General features: G+C 41.7%; 1 protein-coding gene across 1 annotated transcript in view; it reads left to right on the top strand.

Annotated features, from left to right (window-relative positions):
* Pcsk5 (proprotein convertase subtilisin/kexin type 5) overlaps nucleotides 1–21,000 on the top strand; it is a 410,777-nt gene that overhangs the window by 345,319 nt on the left and 44,458 nt on the right. The window contains exons 25-27 of the mRNA XM_033757658.1: nucleotides 17,441–17,483; nucleotides 20,052–20,188; nucleotides 20,897–21,000. The exon at nucleotides 20,897–21,000 is cut by the window's right edge and continues 4 nt beyond it. Coding sequence (XP_033613549.1) covers nucleotides 17,441–17,483; nucleotides 20,052–20,188; nucleotides 20,897–21,000 — 284 coding nt within the window. The remainder of the gene's footprint in view (nucleotides 1–17,440; nucleotides 17,484–20,051; nucleotides 20,189–20,896) is intronic.

Genomic DNA, 21,000 nt, shown 5'->3' on the forward strand with positions numbered 1-21,000 from the left:
TGAACATCAGTAAATTGCCTCTGTACCTCCAGAGCCTGAAACTGTGATTTTCCAACACAGGAGGGTGATTTGGTTGGAATCCAAACTCATCCTTTCCACAGTCTTTCTGCCACTCCCACCACAAATAGCTTGGCCAGAGCCTTCCTAACAGCCTTCAGCTCAGTTGCAGTACAATGGGTCAGCCTACAGCATTAGAGCAGAGAGCGAAGCAATCAGCACCACAAGCTTTAGAAGGCAATGTCACAGGGATTAATCCCAAGCATGGTCATGCCTCACTTGCCACCTCCTGGCCAAAAACCCAGAGTTGAAGCTTTAGAAGGCAAGTAGCATCCATGCTGACCTCTCTAGACATTACTCATGGTCTCTATGACAATGTTACTGGGTCATACAAACCTTTTCCTCTCAGCTGTGTATATGGCCACTTTGTAGTGGCCAACTTGATTTTTTGCCATATCTTTTCCATAAAAATTGTGTGTTCTTACTAGCTATTGACTTTCCACTATTCAGTGAGACAAGTGAATTATATTTTGTATGAAAGGGGCAGGTATCCCAGGTGTTATGGTTTGGAACTCAAATGTCTCCCAAAGCCCATGTGTTGAAGATCTGTTCACAAAGCTAATGGTGCTACTGGGAAGTGGTAGACCCTTAGGAGGTGGGGCCTAGTGGAAGAAAGTTAAGCCATTGGGAGTGAGGCTTTGACAGGGATATTGGGAACCAAACCCTTTCTTTTTCTCTTTTGCTTCTTCCTTGCTGCCATGGAGTAAGCAGCTTTGCTCCACCATGCATTCCTGGCCATGTTGCTCTTCCTCAACATAAGCCCAACACAGCAGTGTCAAGTGACCATGGGCTGAAACCTCTGAAGTCATGAACAAAAATAAATCTATTTTTCTTTCTTTGAAGTTGATCGTTTCAAGTATTTTGTCACAGTGATGGAAATCTGAGTAACACACCAAGGATGCTCACAGCTCCTAGTTTCACAGCCCCCCCCTCCCAGAATGAGGGAGGCCCATAAGAATACTGGGAGAGCAGTTCCCCTTCAATCAGGTCACCAGGGCAAGAGAAAACCCAGGGTAACGCTTCCCTTGCATACCTCCATAGGGGTCATAAGAATAATCTGGAGATGCTGGAATATTAGAGTAGAAAAGTTTCTCAATACTTCTAACCTCTAATTTAGACCAGAAAGAGCTGACAGTTTAATTTATCATCATTATGGAATTTTGTGCCCTCAAATAATTGCTAGAAACCTAGATGCTCCACTATAAAAATAAATCAACCTAAAAACGTAGACTCTAGATTACCATGACCCCAATATTTGACTGATGACATCAAGCCTTTGGGACAGTTTTAGTGAGTCTTACCAGACAAAGGAAGTTGTTTTGAAGGGGTTCTTATTGGAAAGCCTAATACAATCATTCTGGCTGCCCAAGCCAATTGCAAAATTGCAGATTTATTACATTCAGCCGAAAAGCAGCCTGTGTGTTTGAAATATTATCCAAATGACCTGGCTTCAACTTGAAAATCTTATATTAATTGCAACAAGTGAATTGGGGAGGCCTCTTGCCTTTAGCACTAAAAGGTTTGCGAGAGGTGAGTCAAAAACCATTTATAGTAGTGATAAAATACTATATTTAAGGCTATAAAAATTTGGCATAAAAGATCTCAGTTCAGAGGTAAATTCATTTTATGTGCTCAGCAAAGGAGCAACTGAAAACTTTGAGAAATGAGAAGTATGACCTGTGGGATCTCAGATATAAAATATGTCAACTATTCTTTGGGACTGCGTACAGTAATTACATCCTTGAATGTTGAAATGCAAATCAGTACCATGAAGTCAGTAACAGCTTAACTTTACTGTGGTACCCATGGCTAATGACTATTACCCGAAGCTGTTGTCCAACTATCATGTTATGTGCTCACATGTGCATTCATGGGTTAGGCCACTTGGGAACCTAGCAAGTAACTGGAGAAAGCAGCTGAACCCTAACCGATTCATGAATCCCTTAGCTGATGAGTGTTGTGGTCCTGCCAAGGATCCTGTGATCCTTATCCTTAGGAATTCCATGTCTGGTTCAGGCTAGAACTAGTAGACAATGCTTTACAACAGAGTGATGAATGCTTTAATCAAAACATCCTTATTGATGTTAGCCTCCTACCTGTGTCCAACCTAGTTAGAGGCCACCTCTCTCCACCCACACTTTTCAGCTGCCCTGAGGCTCCTGATCTTAAATGCCTCCAGCCTGTTTCGGTGTGACCAATCTGTACTAGTTATGATAAATAAGCATATTTCCTCAAAAAGGTGACAAAGCTGTCAGCAAAATGGCTAGATGAATAGAGTAAATAGTCCATAGTTAAAAAAAAAAAAGACTCACATATACTTACTACATATAGACATAATTGACAGTAATGGGCCTAAAGGAGGGACCACAGCATCTTGGACAAATTGCAAGTGCTTCTGAGTGTTTCTAAATGTGTGCCTATTTAAGTCCCATTGCAAATTAAGCCCTTTCATGGTATTGGTAAAGAACACTGATGTCCAGAGTGCTGTTTTTATGGAAATTAAATCCTGTTCACTTTATTCACATGCTAAAATACATGATTCCCTCCCACCCCAAACTACCAGCACCTTAGAAAATGCTGGAAATTCCTAAAAGTGTATCAGTGCTTTGGAAAATTGCCTTATCGTCAAGGAAACATTTGCACAATTTGGCACACATGTCCATCTATCATTCTATAAGCACCTCAAGAACTAGAAAGGAAAGAAACAATGGCTTTTCTCCAAGGTCAATGGCTTCTCTCACAGCAAAGAAAGAGATACCCAGCATTGTCATCCAAGTAATTTTGGACCATTAGAAAGATTGGGAGATGCTCTTTCACTGAGTCCTTTGGACTAACAATGTAGCACATCTGGATCACAAAAGCTCTCTCCCTATGAAAAGAGGAAGCAAAGCTTTGGTGCATCTTCCTCATTCAGAGATGTTAATAGGGGAAAATGTTGAATTACTATGATTACCCATGACTTGAAAATAGCTTATCACCTGCTGAAATGAATGAAGGCCCCCCACAGGGCTGTAAAATGCCAGGAAGAACAATATGGCCTTAGAGACAGACTGTTTGTAGTGTCTGAGAGCTGCATCAGGGCATACTGCTAAAGGGCCAGTCTTAGAAAATGGAGCTCTCATTCTAAGCAAACCTTTAAAATTGGTCCTGGGGTGTTCCCATGCCATGGTGAAGGAAAACAGAAAAGCTGTCACGGAAACAATCAGGCCCATAAAATTGGAAATAAAGGGGAGAGATAGCCAGCAATTATCTGAAAGAATCATATACTAGATAAGCAGCCAATTTAAGGTATTTCATGGTGGGGCGAGGCTGTCCTCAAATCTGGCAGATAATTGGTAGCCTGCTGTCTACTTTATGTGTCATTATATAGACTTAATCATACTGTGAAATTCCTCTTGCCTTCAGACCTGAGTGCCACTGGTATCCTGTAAGGGTGGTCACATAAAGGTCATTAGGAGGAAGAGCTCGTCTTTATAGACAGGGAATTTGGCTGTTGCCTGGAATCTTTTCTCAGTTATCACAAAGCTCCTATGTTAAGGCCACTGTAGACACTAACACCGAGCATCTCCCAGCTCAGTGAGACATAACAGCTCAGTGGTGGCCTACCTCACTAGCAGGTGCTAAGATTTTATTTTTATTATTGCAATGGTTTTGTTTCCCTATGCGTCATTTAAACTGAATATTACCACAGCCCAAATTCTCATTTATGGAAAACTTTTCTCTTTATTTACTGTAGTTTCAGACAGGATTTATTTATGAATTCTTTATACTTCTTAGGAACGGGTACAAGAAGAAAGGGCTTAAAAATTGCAGAGAATTGCCTACATTGCCTACCTTCATGAACCCATGCACGTGCTTTGAGAGGGTGTGTATGCATTTACAGGCATCACATATATATGTTTGCAGGCCCACCTCCCCCATAATGTGTTACTGTGGGACTGGATAGGTCAACAAACTGATCTGTGCCAGAGACCAGGACATGTGCCATTCATTAATGAGGGGCAAATAACACGAAAGTATTACCAGTCTTCTAATACCTTCCCTAGATAATTCCGCACTGTGCTTGTAGTGCTGCTTCTAACTTTCTTTCATCTTGTTTGTAATTCCTACCTTTCAGATCTAACACATTGCATTCAAAGGATCTTGAAAAGCAGCCACTTTGGGGAAATGTGCCAAGAGAATCTTTCCTTTTTTCTCACCCATCACACCCCACGTATAAGCACATACACATGTTCATTACACTAAATTCATTTCTCAATACCAAAATAAGAAGCCTCTTCTTATTCAAAATAATATAGAATGTCTTTTTTAAAGCCCATGGTGACAAAGTTGTTTCTTGGTGATCATCTTCATGGATTTCTGTAGTTCTTAGTCACTGTCGGTGTAAAACAAGTTTCCTAATTATCTAATGTGTTCCCTACTATGTGGGACAAAGCAACAGTGTGCAAGATAGTCTGGACCTTCAGAGAACCAGAACTGACATGCTAATGGCCAGTAAAACTGCATTTCATTCTTAAGCTACTACTAGCTGACTCTTTGTCTTTGGTCAAGTTCTGGAAATTTTCTAGGTCTTCGTTTCTATATTTGTAGAACGTGGAGAGGAGTGGAATTGAACAAGATCAAGGGTCCTAAATTCAAATGTGTACAGATACCAGGCGGGTGCCACGCTCAAGCAAGCCGGGTAACAATGTGACCACAGGAACATCCCATCTGGTAGAGTCATTTGCTGTCAGCCCAAAGTCATTGCTGATTACAAAACTTGAGTAACAATTAGACTTCTATGAGTCATCTGTGTGAGTGTGTGTGTGTGTGTGTGTGTGTGTGTGCGAGTGTGTGCTGGGAGCTGGACCCAGGGTCTCACATGTGCTAAGCACATACCCTTCCAATGAGCTATATTCCCAGCCAGAATCTTTTAATTTCTTCAAACACAGTGTGTATTAACACTGTGCTGCCCAAACAAATTGTTCCGCAAATTGGATTCCAATTAACCACTTTTGAACTACCAGCTCTGTGAGGTCACCCTTGCCCTCTTTTGTATGACATTTAGAGCCACCCAGTGATTGACATGAAAACTAGTATTCAGAGGAGTGTATGCAACCAGAAAAAGTTAGTTATTAAGTCCATCAAGCTATCAAACAATTAAGGCTTGTGCGGTCACTCGTGACAGTTTCAGCAGGTCCCACTGATAAAAATTGCAGTGGAATTCCTGAATCGAAGAAGGAAGAGAAGTTTTAAAAGAACACTGAAAGAAACAAAATTTCATTTTTGGCACAGGGCATTTCCAGCCAGTACTACCCATAAGGAAGGGCAGAACCTCCTATAACTATAAGAAATAAAAACACAGAAGTACAGGGGAAGAGACAATCAAAACATACCTAGAATTCCGTATAAGTTATCATATAACAGGAGAATTGTCCATCAATAAATAGCACACTGAACACAGCAAAACCATCACATTAAGAGGAACATTTTTGAGGAAAACTATTCCCCAAATCTGTAAAGTTTTAAAACTGTAGAATAGACAACGTCTTCTAACTTGGGGGAGTGGAGAGAGTCTGATTAAGGCAGAGAAAGTGATCCAGTTGCTACAGTGACTTGAAGATACACAAAAGAAAACATCACTTCCTTAAAATATGCCTGATGATGAATGGGAAGACTCTTTCAAAATAACTTTTTTAAAATGTGAGCGAAAATTTTTTAAATGGCAAATCACACAGCATGACTCTTAGATTCTTTTTTTTCCCCAGATAGAATAACTTGTTTATATAAATCCTAGTCTGCTTACAGAAACCAGCAGTTTGAGCAAAAAGTAATGAAAAGAAAATATGTCTATTAGAGAATAAATTTTGCTTTTTAGTAGTTTTGTTTCTGTTTAAGCAGGAAGGAAGTAAATGGATATTGGCTTGTTTTCCTCTTTTTCAACAATATATTTAGTTGGAGAGTGTCCTTGGGTGCTGAGAATGTGAAATGAACCCCAGGAAGTCAGGAATGGCTTGCTGTAATGTTTTCTTGTCTGTCTGAGTGGAGAAATAAAAAAACTACGGTTTTAGTGGGACTGCACATTCCATCCCTTCTGCTCCTTCAGCCTGGTTCCTGCAGCACCAGACATGCACTTCAGAATCCAAAGGATTAGCCAGGCGTGGTGGTGCACACCTGTAATCCCAGCACTCGGGAGGCTGAGGCAGGAGGATCACTGTAAATTCGAGACTAGCCTGGGTTACATAGTGAGTTCCAGGTCAGTCTCAACTATATAGTGAGACCCTGTTTTAGAAAACAAGAAACAAACAAACAAACAAACAAAAAGAATTCAAAGGATTGTTCACTTTTGCTTCAGGAGTTTCAGCTTTGCCACCATGTCCAAATAGATCGAAGGTTCAAAGCAAGGTGATAAGGCAGGAAACCTGAGAGCCTGGAGAGCTGAGCTTACTCTTTTATAACTCACTCTTGTTGTAACTCACAGTGTACCAAGAAAAAATAAATTTATCCCTTCTGAGGGCAGTGCCTCCACTGGCCTCCTCCCCTAGGTCAGAGACCTCAAAGGTTCCATCAACTCTGCACCCTAATCTAAAAAGACCTCATCTTAACTTTATTATATGTACAATGACCCTATTTCCCAGTAATCCCATATAGGTGATAAGCGTTACTAATTGAGCATATTGTCTTGGGAACATAATTTAACCTATGATAATCACCAAGTCATTTTCCCTTTCTAAACATTTTTCACTCTATGTACATCTGGCTGTCTAAGCTACAATGACACGTCATTGAACAAAGGAGACATGTTCTGAGAATCACATAGGTGATTTCATAGTTGTATGATCATTGTACAGTGTACTTACACAAACTAAGAGGCTATGATGTTGCTGGGCATCTTAAGGTCCCACCATTGTATATAGTCTGTCAATGACCAAAACAACATTATGGGGCACATGACTGTACTACACCTTAGTGCAAGCTCCCAGCAACTCTCCTGGGTACTGCAGTGATCTAACCGGTCTTCCCAAGTTTAGTCTTTTTCAATTTTCCCTTCTTCACCATAATAATGGTATTCTTTCTAAAATATAAACCTGATAATAGCAACTGCCTACAAACCTAAAATGACGCCCTACTATCCCTAGTAGAACCCATCTTCCCAAGCATGACATAAAAGACTCCACAATCCAGCCACTGGCTGTATCAAGCCTTCTCTCTCCTGTCTACTCTAGATCCCTCGAACGCTTTGCAATCCACTTTGGTACTTTTTCTATCCTTTCATTTAAAAGTCTGTGTGGGTCTGTTTGCTTTTATTAGTAGTACCTATTAATTTTACAGAATATTAGGTTTCATTGCATTACATCCATATCCATTTTGATCGTATCTATTCTTCCATCACAGCCCCTGCTCCCTTATTCCCTTTCTCTTATCTAATAATAGCCTCTCTTTTACTTTTGTCATCTTTTTAAAGATTTCACATATGAGAGATATATATCTTTTTGAGTCTGGTTTATTTCACTCAACACGATGATCCCTAGATCCATCCATTTTCTTGCAAAGAGCAAAACTTGGTTTGTCTTTGTAGCTGAATAATACTCCATCATGATTATATACCACATTTTCTTTATCATTTCATCTGTTAATGGGTACCCAGGCTGGTTCCATTAAGCCTATATGTTTTTAAGGTAAAGACAACTATGATCTATTTTGGCAAGCCCTTCACAATTTCTTCAAGGAAATTGCTGCTACTAAAGGAATTTTTCCCACAGCTTTTAGCTTTTTCTACCTTTAGACTTTTCTGCATGACTTTCTTTCCTTTTCCACCTTCTCTCTGTCCCTTTCCTCCTAATTCATCTTTTAGGTCTCAACCAAGCCTTTACCTCCTCAAGGAACTTTTCTTTAACTGCATTCCAAATGCACACCCTAGTCTACACATCATTCTGTACTCTTCTTAATAAATTGGCCATAATCCTTCTAGTTGCACTGATCACACACCATTCATGTGTGCTGGGATATAGGCATATGCTACCATTCCAGGCTTTCCTCTGGCTCTTACACTCCACTTTCCCTCAGTACTTCCAAGAACTTTCTGCTATTATTTTAGTGTCTTTCTGAAGTAGTGAATGGTCTTTCAGTACAAATTCAAGTCTTTATCTTGAAGTATTTTCTTTCTTAATATATACTCTGACTCTTTATCTTTTTCCACAGGCCAATAACTATTTTCTTTGTTATTTTGCAATTTCACTATTATGGATATTCATGTGGGTAACAATAATAGCAGTGATGATGATGATGATGATGATGATGATGATGATGATGATGTTTGGCTGCCTCCTGAAACTAATGATTGATGTATTTTAATAACCCTGGAAAATTCTTAAGCATCTTATGAGGTGTGATCAAATCATATGGTGAATTTTCAAAAAAAGATTAAAATATTAAAAGACACATTGTCATTAATTCCCCTCAAAACACTCCTTCTTGCTTCAAACACACCCAGTCATTCTAGCCATTTTCTGAAGTAGTATTTGAAGTCTTCTTTCATGAGTGTCTTTAGTTGAGCTGTCATGGCTGCCGATGCCTTGAATCAATTCAGAACATTACCTGTGTGACTGGAAGAAGAGGACGCATTTTGAGGGGAGTATATGGCAATATGTTTTTTACTATAATAAGTTCATTTTAATTTAAATATTAGCCATATTTTGTGATCATGCTGCAAAATAGTTGATCTATTCATTTAGTTTTAAATTCCTACATTTATGTCTTTCTCTTATAGAAGTTATAGTTAGTTCTTTTCCAAACTTTTTAAGTACTTTTTTATTTTCAAGATACTCTTCTACTTCCTTAAAAGTATGAACTATTTTGTTAGTTTTTATAGCTCATACCACAAAACTTCAAGTTCTGTAGTGTCTTTGGGCTTGATTTTGCTGTATATACTTTCTGTTGATTTTCTCTTGTGTGTTTTATTTTTGCATCATGGTCTTTACCTCAGAAATTTTACAAAAGAGAGTGCTCTGAGGTCTGGATTAAGGTTACATTTCCATAGAAAGGATTTGCATTTGCTTCTACCAATTTCCTAGGGACACTGCTTTAAGTTGAATTTGAGATGTTCTAGAACACACGAGTAATATGAAGTTTGAATATAAACCCATGTGATATCCAGTTTATGGTTACAAATTTATTTATGTTATTGTTTGGTTTGGTTTGGTTTTAAGCTACCCAATGGTAGCTTACCCATGGGTGAGACCAAGATTAGTTTTTTGTTTTGTTTTGTTTTTGTTTTTTGCTGTCTCCTCCTCCTGGCAAGTTTATGTTTCACTCATCCTTATGCTAAAAATAGTCCTCAGTCCTGCATTTTATCTGGAAACACTAAATATAATAACAGCGCTTTGATTTTTTTCCAGAGAGGGAGAGGTTTGTTTACTATTCTATCCTTTGCCATGTAGTGGTTTCTCTGTGATCAGCTTTGTTAATTACTGTCCTCCCACAAGAAGGCAAATTCCTTGGAATTACCTTTCCCTTCTACACCTGGTCCGGAAACACCTGCAGCAGTGTGTTGACTGAAGCACATGAGTATTAAGTATTGCTTTTCACCTCCAGAGTCAGTTCGCAGCTGAGAGCGCCTCTCTTGTCCAACCAGGAGCTCAAACATCTTGTCAGCGCATCTTGCGCTAACTTTCTTAATTTCTCTCAAATCTCCGTTTTCCTACTCCTGCAGCCACAGCCTTACCATTTCCTTAATAGCTTCTCCTCTCATATGTTCCTTCGCAAAGCGTTTCCCACATGTGTTCCATGGGGTTTTGTGTTTTTTTCTGCAGTGTTGAGAGTCGAGCCCAGGACCTGGGCAAGCTAGACCTACCGATACGCTTTACCCCAGTCCTCCCATGTGTTCTGTGGGGTCCACGTTTAACTCAGCAGGATGCGATAGTTGTAACTTTTTCTACAACTAAAAGAAGTCATCTTTCACTTCAGCAACACAGTGATCTTGTAGGTGCAGATCACACTAGGACTTTCTATATAAATCTCCTCGTGGCTTCCCCCTACTCTTAAATTAGAAGATGAACTTCCCGTCACGGTCAGTAAGACCCTATCTGATGTGGTCCTGTGGACCTCCCTGGCCTCAACTTCTAACTCACTCTTTCTTTCTCCCCATCCCTCCAGCCCCATTGGCCTTCTTGATGTTCCTTGAGCAGCTCTGTCCCTGGCCTCTATTCTCAGAACTTCATGTGGGCAGCACCTAGCTAATATTATATGCGCTACTCGAATGTCAGTTCTTGACTAATGTTCACCTGTTTTAGGCCATCACAATGAGGGCCTCTCTTCCCCACCTCAGCCTCACCACTCTCTGACCATTATCCAAATTTATAGATTTATTGACGAGTCTTTCCCTGACTTTCTGTGCCTGTTCCTGGAGCAGCTGCTCCAGGCCAGGCAGCACTGGGTACTGGAGATACAGAAAAAGAAAACAAAACATAACTTCCTGTCTTGGTGGAGTTTCATTTTAGTGTTGATTTCAACTGCTGATTTAGAGAAAGATTTGTATTTTATTTGCCTTCCAATAATCATCTAATTTTTACAAACTGTGCCTCCCTGTTGAAATATAGGCCCCAGAATAAGTGAATACAGGAATGGACACACAGGTGAACCATCCTTGTAGGAATTCACCGTTCCTTTGTCACATCTACCTGCTGTGACCCAGAGAAGCAAGGGAAGGAGTGACAGCTCGCCTGCTACGATAGCCTTTTGTCAGGATCAGAGGATGGGGCTCGGCTGAGAGTCCGGCAGAAGACTAAGTTCTGTTTTAGGGAACATTTGCAGACCCTGATTTCGGTTCTTATTCACACCCTTCCTGCCACTCTCTGCCCCTCGTCAGCTGCGCTATTTGCATTCCTGCCAATTCAAATATTTTCCCATTGACCTTGGATGCCAGTGAGGGCACAATGGCCAAAAAGTACCAACAGCTCCCCTAACCAAATACTTCGTATCCCGGCACAACTGGCCCTTCCAGAAAGGCTTCTGCTTTGGCAAAGCTGTGAGAAGATCCATTTTTTATTTGAACAGTACTTATTTGAAGCAATTCTAAATGCGAGACCTATTTGAATGATGTTCTTTTTAGTGCTATTGGGGGCTTATAATTAGTGGCACTCCTTGGGCATATAAATCTCTTACCTCATTCATTGCCCTCGAGTGGACACAAACATCAGCAGCTATCTCCTGGATTTGTACAGCATTGTCCAATAACTAAGAACACATTTACTTTGGGAGAATATGCAGTATTGACTATTTAATTAACTCTTGAAACAATTCAAGTGCTGGCTGCAGATGTGCTGTCTGTCCTCGAAGGGAAGAGAAGAACATCTCAGTAGGTGGGCACGGTGAACTGCTGCAGGCTGAGGTGCTCAGGAAGGGATGGTGTAGGAATGCTTGGCCCGGCGCTAACAGCAAATCTGAGGTGGAGCCAAGAATAACCTCTAGTCCTAGGCATCTGGCTCTCCGTGGAGAGTCCTGTAGAAGAAAAATGCGTTTTCCGAGGGGATTTTTATCCTGGGAGTCTGAGAAAGCATCTGCCACCATTTGAACCAGGCACATAGAAGAAGCTCATTCCTGTCCTGGTGGTGGAGAGTCAGGAGGTGCTGAGAGATGAAATGGAAAGGCGAGAAAGCAGAGGAAGTTAGGGGATGGAAATAATGTACAGAGAATAAGCAAATGACAAGCTCCCTCCCTCGGGTAGAACTAAGGGAAGAGCCTGTCTACAAACACATGGCCCGCCTGCCTGCAACTCAGAGCCTGACTTCCCATCTCCCCTCCCCTTCCCTTCCCTTCTCCTCCCTCCCTCCCTTCCTCTTCCTTGCTTTTGTTGTTCTTATGTTTGTTTTTGAGATAAACCGGTCATTCTGCTGCTCAGGCTGGCCTCAAACATCAGTGCTCAAGTGATCCTCCTGCCTTAGCCTCCCTGCTGTTAGAACTCCAGTCTTGGGCCACTGGACCCAGCTTATTTCTTTTCTTAATAATTCTTTCACCCTAACGGACTCTGGAACACATATATTAATAAAATATAGGAACACATAAATATATATGCAAACATAAATGGAATCAGAAGTTGACATTTTAGTGTTTTTCTTTCTGACTTTTGATAAAGCTGTATTTGCACATACACATACCTATATTGCACATAGCTATGGCTCACAATATTTTATTTTACTTTATTTATTTGTTTTTTGGTACCAGGGATCAAACTCAGGACCTTGCACTTGTGAGGCAGGTAGTGTCACCACTGAGCTAAATCCCCAGAGCATATAATCCTTTCTGACATAGCCTATCGTGACAGTGATTCCATGTTATTAAATACTCTCGAGAAGCAGAATTGTAATGGGTGTCATCTACCCATCTTATTCATCCAGTTTTCTTTTTTCTTTTTGTTACTGGGGATCGAACGCGGGTCCATGCGCTTGCAAGGCAGGCCACCGAACCGCTGAGCTAAATCCCCGGTCCTCATCCAGTTTTCAACAGATAAACTTTCTGCTTATTTCCTGTTGGGACATGATCCCTGGTGATTTTCATCAGAAAAGTGTATTCAAAGGGACAAATCAATATATCAAATCCATCAAGCATGGAGGAGAGGTGGGAAAATTGGAGTCTAATCACATCCTTTTGACAGTATCACTCATGGCCCCCTTAACTCCTGACATGCAAATGCTGGGTAAGCAAGTTAATAAGAATCAACAGTACACAGATATGGAGCAGCTGGAGGCCGAGTTCACATTTTTTCCCTGGCTCTGTACAAATTCATTAGCTCAGATGTGGCATTCAGTTAGTTGTGGTGAATCACTGGTGTCCAAAGAGAGATGTACAAGACAATCAGTTTGTAGAAAAAGCAGAACTTGTGTTCATAGGTCTTTTTATATTATCTTAAATTTCTGCTTGCATATCTTTTAATACATGCAAAATTATTTAAACATTTATATATCATGAATAGTAATTTATGCATACAGATATGCATTATAGGTGTAGGCCAGCTTTTTAAGCCAAAAGGTAATCAGTAAGTGAGTATGGAGATTGCAGCTTAAGATTTTTGTTATTAATGGAGCTTGCAGTTTGGACTAAAATTTATGAAGTATGAATGGAGCATGACTTTGACCTAATAGGTTTCCTAAGCATGGGAGACTTTGTGTAAGATGAATCTTAGGAAGATGAACCCAAGTTTAGCAGAGAATGTAGATGCTTAGACCAGGACAAAAGGTTGAGATCACTTGGAAGAAAATGAGCGTACAGATGCTGTCTAATTCCAATAAAATGGAGCAGTTACATGTGGCTTGAGTCAAGGGAGAAAAAAAATTTAAGAAGCCTAAGAAATCTGAAAAGAAGACTTAGAGAGGCTAAGGCCTAGCATTCTCCCAGGAGCGTGCATTTTATAGGTCCCACAGTCTATCATCTTCAGCAGTAGCCTGCTATAGTAATAGGTCCTTGCAGTAAGGGACACAGGACAGATAGGTTTCAATAGGAAGTGGCAGAGGGAGGTCTGGCCACTTTGGGGTGTGGACAAAAGATGAAAATCCTATAAGCTTGAAGGAAATAAAAAGGGCCATTTAGGAGCCTCTGAGGTCAACTTTCCCCTACAGTTTTGCTGGAGGTCAATTCTGTCTAAATATGGTATCGAGTACATGGCTAATTCGGGTAGGTATTAACACTATACCAAAAGGCTATCCCTAAGACACAGTGTTTTGTGTTTTTTTGTTTCAAGAAATAACCATGGGAGAAGAATCATAACACTAGAAAAAGTAAAATAGGGACAATTTAGCTTGCTTGTATCCTTACTTATAGGACCCCAGGTTTGTGTAGACCAGAAAAATAAGTTTTCTCTGGACATTTTTATATGTTCCACCCCAAATTTGGAATATGCCCTTCAGGGCCAGGGATTTAGCTCAATGGTGCTGGGCCTGCCTGGCAGGCACAAGGTCAGGAGTTCAATTCCAGGTACCAAAAAATAAAATAAAATATGCCTTCCAAGCCAGGCATGGTGGCACATGCCTGTAATCCCAGCACTCAGCGGGCTCAGGTGGGAGGATTGTCGTGAATTTAAGGCCAGCCTGAGCTATGTAATGAGTTTAGGGCCAGACTGAACTACAGAGCAAAACCCTGTCTCGAAAACAAAATAAAACAAAAGCCCTTCCAATACATTTTATAGATAAGATATATTTTGTGGCCCTGGTGCATCTGCATGTTCAGTGGTGAAGGCCATAAATATTACTAAGAAGAAAACAAAATGGCGTGGAATGGCATTGCCACTGAAGGGGATGCTTGGAGTAGGAGTTGATGTTTCCTTGAGGACGGCAAGTTTAGAATGAGCTCTTCAAGGACAGACTGGGAAAGTGACCCAGAGGATCACCCAAAACTCTCAAGATAAAGCAAACATTCTGGTCCTGTCCATCCTACTCCATAAAAACGAGTCTTCTCAAGGAAGGAAGCTGTAACCCCATCTTGACACAGCATCTGGTCACACATTCTCCTGAACAGAGATGTGAGCAGCTGGAAACTAACAACTGTTTCTGAAGGCTTTCTTCCAAATGTGTGAGGCTTTCTCTGAATCCTGACTGATCAAAACATGTACTCTTAGCTCAAAAGCTTGACAAGATCAAATAACCAAAGCTATGTAACCATCCTACTTTGGATAACTCCTTCCTTGTTTATCTCCCTCTCCACTCCTCACCCCCTAGACACACACTAGGAGCCAGGAAAATCCATCTTTCTCCTTATGCCACCCCTTCTTGCTATCTGAATGCCAAACTGACTTAGAGTCAACTTCCAGGTTTGAGATTAGTTTCTTCTTCGATTCCAATACAACTGCTTCACAGTGGTCAAGCTAAATCCATTTAGCTTATGTTGGACTTGTGGATCATCTGGAGTGGAAATACATTTTTTTCATAGTTCTCATTCTTTAGAACAACTGGTAATAATAAGGAAAAACTAATGGGCATTTGCAAGCTGTTTTACGGCACAGTTCCTGGCCTATGCACTGTTCGCGTGTGCAAACCTTTGTTAAGATACCAAATTCACTGTGCAAGTGGGCCAGAAAAGTCCCTGAACTCAAAATTACTTTGGTTTGCACATTTCTGAGGCTTGGTTCTGCTTAACATTTTCATCAGTGACCTGCTTAAACGAGCAGAGAGCAAGCTCATTAAGTTCCTAGATGGGCGGGCTGACCAGAACAGGATTAGAATTTCCCCAGCCCTTGCTAAATTAGCAAAACTGTCAGAGTCAAATAATCAGGGACAGGCAGAGAAAAATGAGCAGCCCAGACACAAACTGAGTAGTAGCAAGTTACTTAGGAGACCTAAAAAAGAATATAGATGTGAAAAAAGACTCACTGTGGGAAATGAACCAGCCTACAAACCCTGAGTTCACTAGGGCCTCTGCACCCTCTTAAAATAGATTCAGATCCCAGGTCCACAGAATTCAAAGCATAAAACCCTCCCCAGAATTTCTAAGAATGTCGGGAGCTTTTCTCTCTCATGAGCAGCTCTCTGGTTCCACTTAACTAGCCTTGTTTGTTGTTCATTTCATTGTCCTAACTTAGTCACCTCATTACAAACCATGTTGACCCAGACACTAAAACCCACTTCCATCCCATAAGCAAATTATGGCCTCCTGCAGAAGGGCCTCATTCAACCTGCCCAAGTAAACTTCTACCCAAAGCAGCTTAACTGGGTGTTTTCTTAAATATAGACGGTTCTGTCCCTAAGAGGAATTCTGGGACCATCTGTTCAACTGTATTTGCATCTGCGTCGCCTAACAAAGGTGAGCAGGACAAAGCCATGAGCTGATAGTGCGACTGGTAGGGTCAGTACTTCTGTGAAATGGCCAATAGTACATATTTTGGGATCTGTTCTGACTACTCAATGATGATGCTGTAACATAAAAGCATTTCTTACATGATCTGTCAATGAATGGACAATGCTGGATCTGGTGGTGGGGTGGACTACAGTTTCATAACTCCTGCGAGAGTCAATTTTGGAATCTCTGGCTTCACGTCCAAGCAGTTCATTTTCCACATGTAGAAAGTAGCTGCCGGAAAGTACAGTCCTGAGTTCAAAGTTCAAACCAGAAACAGGTGGGCCAATTTCTAGGCCAGGTCACCAGGCTATTTCCAGAAGGCCCTGAGGATGCCTGCATAGGTGGTGAAGCCCCTTCTAGAAGTCTTCCTGCTGCAGCTTTTGGGGTGGTGCATGACTCCTCTTACCAAGGTGGAGGTTGGGCTATCTCTGTGTTCCAAAAGGCAGAAAAACAGAAGGGAGCCCAGAATAAATGAAGGACAGTTATGAATAAAGGTCTAAGGTCATAGTCTTATGTAGTTTAAATAAAGTTAAAAGTGACAAAAGCTTCACCTACCAAGATGAATTTTTTAAGGAAGAGCTGTTACTTTTCATCTATTAGCAAGACGAACATGACCAGGTTGTAAGGAAAATCCCAGGAAGAACCTGCCAGGGCTATTAAGAGTTGTGTGCCAGAGAAAGTTATAGAATTCCCTTGATGATCAGATCTGAGAGTGGTTCTTCTGGACATGGTTGAAGATGTGTGGCAGACAGAGATGGCGACTCTTAAAATCCTGTCCCTGTCTTTATGTCCCATGAAACTTACAGGACAACGCCAACAGAACTACCTTGACTCATTACACTTAACAAGAACAGAGCAGTTTCTTGAAGAGGGTTGAGAAGTGCAGGACACAAAGTGGGTGCTTGTATTAGAAAAAAATTGCCCAGATTGCAAAGGACCTCCCAAGTGGTACTCCCTCCTCCACAGTCAGGCATTTGGAGAAACTCATGGAAAACCCGAAGTTCAAGGCCTCTTTCAATTGCTCATGTGTAGGGTTGGGCATATAGCTTAGTAATAGAGCCCTCACCTAGCATACCCAAGGCCCTGGGTTCAATCCACAACAAACAATGCCACCAAGGAAAGGGACAAATGTTTCTGTGCTATATGTGTGACATCTCTATTGCAGTAGAGTGCTGGAGTTTTTGTTGTTGCTTTGTTTTCAATGCTGAGAATCACATGCTAGGCAAATGTTGTACCACTGAGCTCTCTCCCATTCCTGAGGTCAGAAAGTTCTTTATGTAAATGGTAAACGATCTATAATTTGAAGACCCAGTAGCCTGGGCTTACTTTTTCTTGAAATTTGGAGCAAGTATTTATGAGGACTCTTATTTTATTACCTTGGACAAAGATAAAGTATAGTGTACTTCTTGTTACTAATTAAAAATGGTGCAATCTGTTCCAATATTTCAGGACAGTAAATTTCATAAAACTATCTCAAAAGGTTATTTGTCTTAAGCCACAACTTTTCCAAAGTCCACTTTTCCCAAATAACAAACTCCTGATACTTTTAATTTTTCATTCTTTTAATTTTTTTTTCCAGATGACCCAGGAACCTGTGCTTCATGTGCTGTGGGGTATTACATGTAAGTCTGGCCTTTTTACACAATCCTGAATTTTCTTCAGTTTAAGTATTACTGACTTAATCCTAAATCCAGTGATTAAAGCAGAGAGGCCCTACGGCCTAAAGCAACTGTGTCCTATGGGCTATTAATGAGCAATTCTTGGACTTAGCAATACAGCCCAGCTGTTTTCTTGCCTCGAAAGGAGGCCTTCTCTTTCTTGGTCCTGGAAATCATCCAGCCTGACACTGGTGTCTAGGAATCTTGCCACAGGTTACCAAGGTTCAGTGTCGCTGTTTACGGACAGACCTTAATAATACACCCAAATCCAAGTGAGCTGTTTCCAAATGTCTGCATGGACACCTTGTCCTTAACAGAATCAGACACTTTAGGGGAAAGCCAGGTATACTCATCCCCTGGGTAATGAGAGACACAGACCACCAGGTTAACTGAGACGTGGATAACCACTGGCTCCAATATTCTCTAATACAAACTTATCAAACCAAGGACAGTATATTTCATCATCACCTCTTTTCCTAGTCTAGTTTCCTTCCAGCTTGTGTCATTGCCTATGCTGTAAGCAAAAAATAAGAAAAGGAAAGAGATGAAGGGAAAGACAGGTTCTGAATAAGATTCAAGCTGCCTGATCTCTCCCCAGCTGGGGAATTTATGGGCTATATAAGTTCTCACTTCCAAATCCCCACTTCATCCTTTATCAAGATTGCAGGAAGCCAGGCATGGTGATACACACCTGTAATCCCAGCACTCTGTAAGGCTGAGGCAGGAGGACTGAGAGTTGGAACCCAGTCTGGACTACTTAGCAATTTAGCAAGACCCTGACTCCAAATGAGACATAAAAATAGGGATGGGGATGTAACTCAGTAAGAAAGTCCTGTGCTCAGCCCTCAGTACCACACACACACACACACACACACACACACGCACGCACACACACACGCTCATACACAAGATTTAAGGGTTTTTTTTCAAATTTCTGAATATTTCATATACATTGATATCTTGGGGATAGGACCCAAGTCCAAACACAAAGTTCCTTATGCTTCTTATACCAGTTATACGTTTACCCTGAATGTAATCTTCTTCAATATTTGTAATGATTTTGTGCGTAAAACAAAGTTTAATGGCATTAACAGCATCCGTGTCAGTGCTGACAAAATTTTGAATTCGGGTGCTCTTGACATTTTGGAATTCTGAATTACAGATGCTCAACGTGTACTTGAACTTTTAGTTTCAGTCCAGCTTTTCCAGAATGTCTGTTATTCCCTCATTGACTGTCTCCCTTGTCTGGTAGTACTCCTGACCCACTGATTTAAATGCTTGTTCCATTTAAACGGGGGACAAAATGTCCAAAAAGAGGCTTGAGGTTTGATTATTTTAAGATAGTCCGGATGACATTTAATAACCACAGAGTCATTCATCAGCATGTTCCTAGTTGCTACTGATGTAGCATGTAGCCTGCCACAGGGTCTCCAAGCTGACACGAACATGCTCCTTGGTGGGGGTCACAGGATAGGGGATATGAAATGTTTCTTGAAGAACTGAGGAAGAAGAGGACTTCAGGTTCCCAAAACATAATGACCATGCAGAAGTGGGTGTGGAATTCTCCTACTGTCCCTCTTACATCTCCGTATCCCTCCAGTCAAACTCAGCCCTGGCTGCTTTGAAATGTATCAAAGCGCAAGATAACTTCCTTGCAGTCTTCCTTCAAGTGAACCTCTAGTGCAGTAGAGCCTGAATGACACTTGACTGTATGATGAGAATGATGGACAATATATGTAAAAACTTATACGATGCATATATTCATATGTGTGTGTGTGTGTATAACACACACATGTCACAGAGTCTTCTAAAAGTGTATATGTCTGGAAAAGAAAAACTTGTATAAATAGTTTAATACTAAATTTATGGAGACATCATGAGATTCATACAATTACCTTGGAGTGCTACAGTTACCTAAGAAGTGCTCAGAGTGGTGGCCATTACCTTCTGGACATTTATTAGTTTGGTGAATTACTGAAGGGTAGATACATTGTTTGGTGGAATATATTTATATTTATGTTATATATATATATATATATATATATATGCTGTGTATGCAAATAAAAGCTAAGGCACTCACTCATCACTGAGCTTCTCAGCCTAAGTGCTAGCTGCAATGCAGCAAATCACACTAGCTATCTCTTCCCGCAGATTTTGTTTTAAGTCTTGGTCCCACCTTTAAATGGATTTTGTGCACTTGCCCTTGCGCTTCCGTCTCCGTATCTAGAAATCAAAGAAATATCTACCACATAGGACTTGGGCAGAGATCCACATGAGCCGACCCTGGACATGATCGGGGCTCCACACCCAAGTGTGGGCGCCTTTCCTCACCCCCGCCCCTTCCTCCTGCTCTGAGCGTCTTCAGAGGTCCTGAAGGAGGTGGCAAGGCACTTGGGGCGGCCCAGAGTGAGAGGAAGTGTCCTCGGTTGAAATTCAACCGCCTGCTGCTGTTCCAAGCATTTGCTGTGTGGACGCGTGCGGAGGTGAAGCTCTGCACTTAGCTGTCCGCATCTCACCCGCACCTCGCCCCAGGTTCGAGCGCCACTGTTACAAAGCCTGTCCGGAGAAGACCTTCAGGGAAGGGCTGGAGTGCAGAGCCTGCAGCGCGAATTGCGTCAGCTGCCAACAGAACGTGTGCTTCTGGTGCGAAGACAGCTTCTTCCTCCTTGGTAAGTGGCTTTGGGTGGCGCAGGAAGGGCGAGCAAGGCTTGCTAGGCGCGCTCCTGCCCAAGGCTTCAGCGTCTTTCCGTGCCGGTGCCTCTGGTCCAGCGAGGAATTTTAATTTAGTTTGAAAATAAATATTAACCAGGACTACTTCCTTCTGCATTTATTACCGAAGCATGGCTCGTATTTCACTAATTCATCTCGCATCTCCAAGCTGGTGGACAGGAGAGCGAGTTGGGTCAGGGCGGGGGAAGTAGGAGGGAGAAGAAATGTTTGGGAATCGAACATTCAGAACCACGACCCTTTTCTTGGGGCTTAATCCGTGTTGTAAATTCCGGAGCACAGTAAGAGGTGAACAAGATCCTAGGTTCCAGCCAATGCCCTGATTTGATAGCCGTGTAATACGCTGTGCCTTCCCGGTGAAGAATGAATAGTGTCGAGACAGTGACCTTCAGTGGTTTTCTCAAGAGATTCACTTTATTTGCAGTGTTTTAAGGCTTTAAGGACGCTAAGCTCCTTACCCTTTAAGCTGATGGCCACGCTCCTTGATCGAAATATGCTAAAGCTACCCTGGTTTCTTTCAAAACAAACAGTCAAAAACGTTCTGGAGGTGCCCTGCAGCCTGTTTTGACGCTGGCTGGCACACAGCGCCACGCTAAGCCGGCGGAGGGCTGCCTTCAGGCGCGAGCCCTCCCTGTGTTCTCCCTCACAAGGTGGCAGCTGCGTGCCCGAGTGTGGCGCCGGCTTCTACGGAGACCGCGACGCCGGAGAATGCGTGCCCTGCCACCGAGCCTGCGACACCTGCACGGGCCCAGGC

This window comes from Fukomys damarensis, unplaced genomic scaffold (assembly GCF_012274545.1).
Source record: "Fukomys damarensis isolate Sample0158 unplaced genomic scaffold, DMR_v1.0_HiC HiC_scaffold_31, whole genome shotgun sequence".
Lineage (NCBI taxonomy): Eukaryota > Metazoa > Chordata > Mammalia > Rodentia > Bathyergidae > Fukomys > Fukomys damarensis.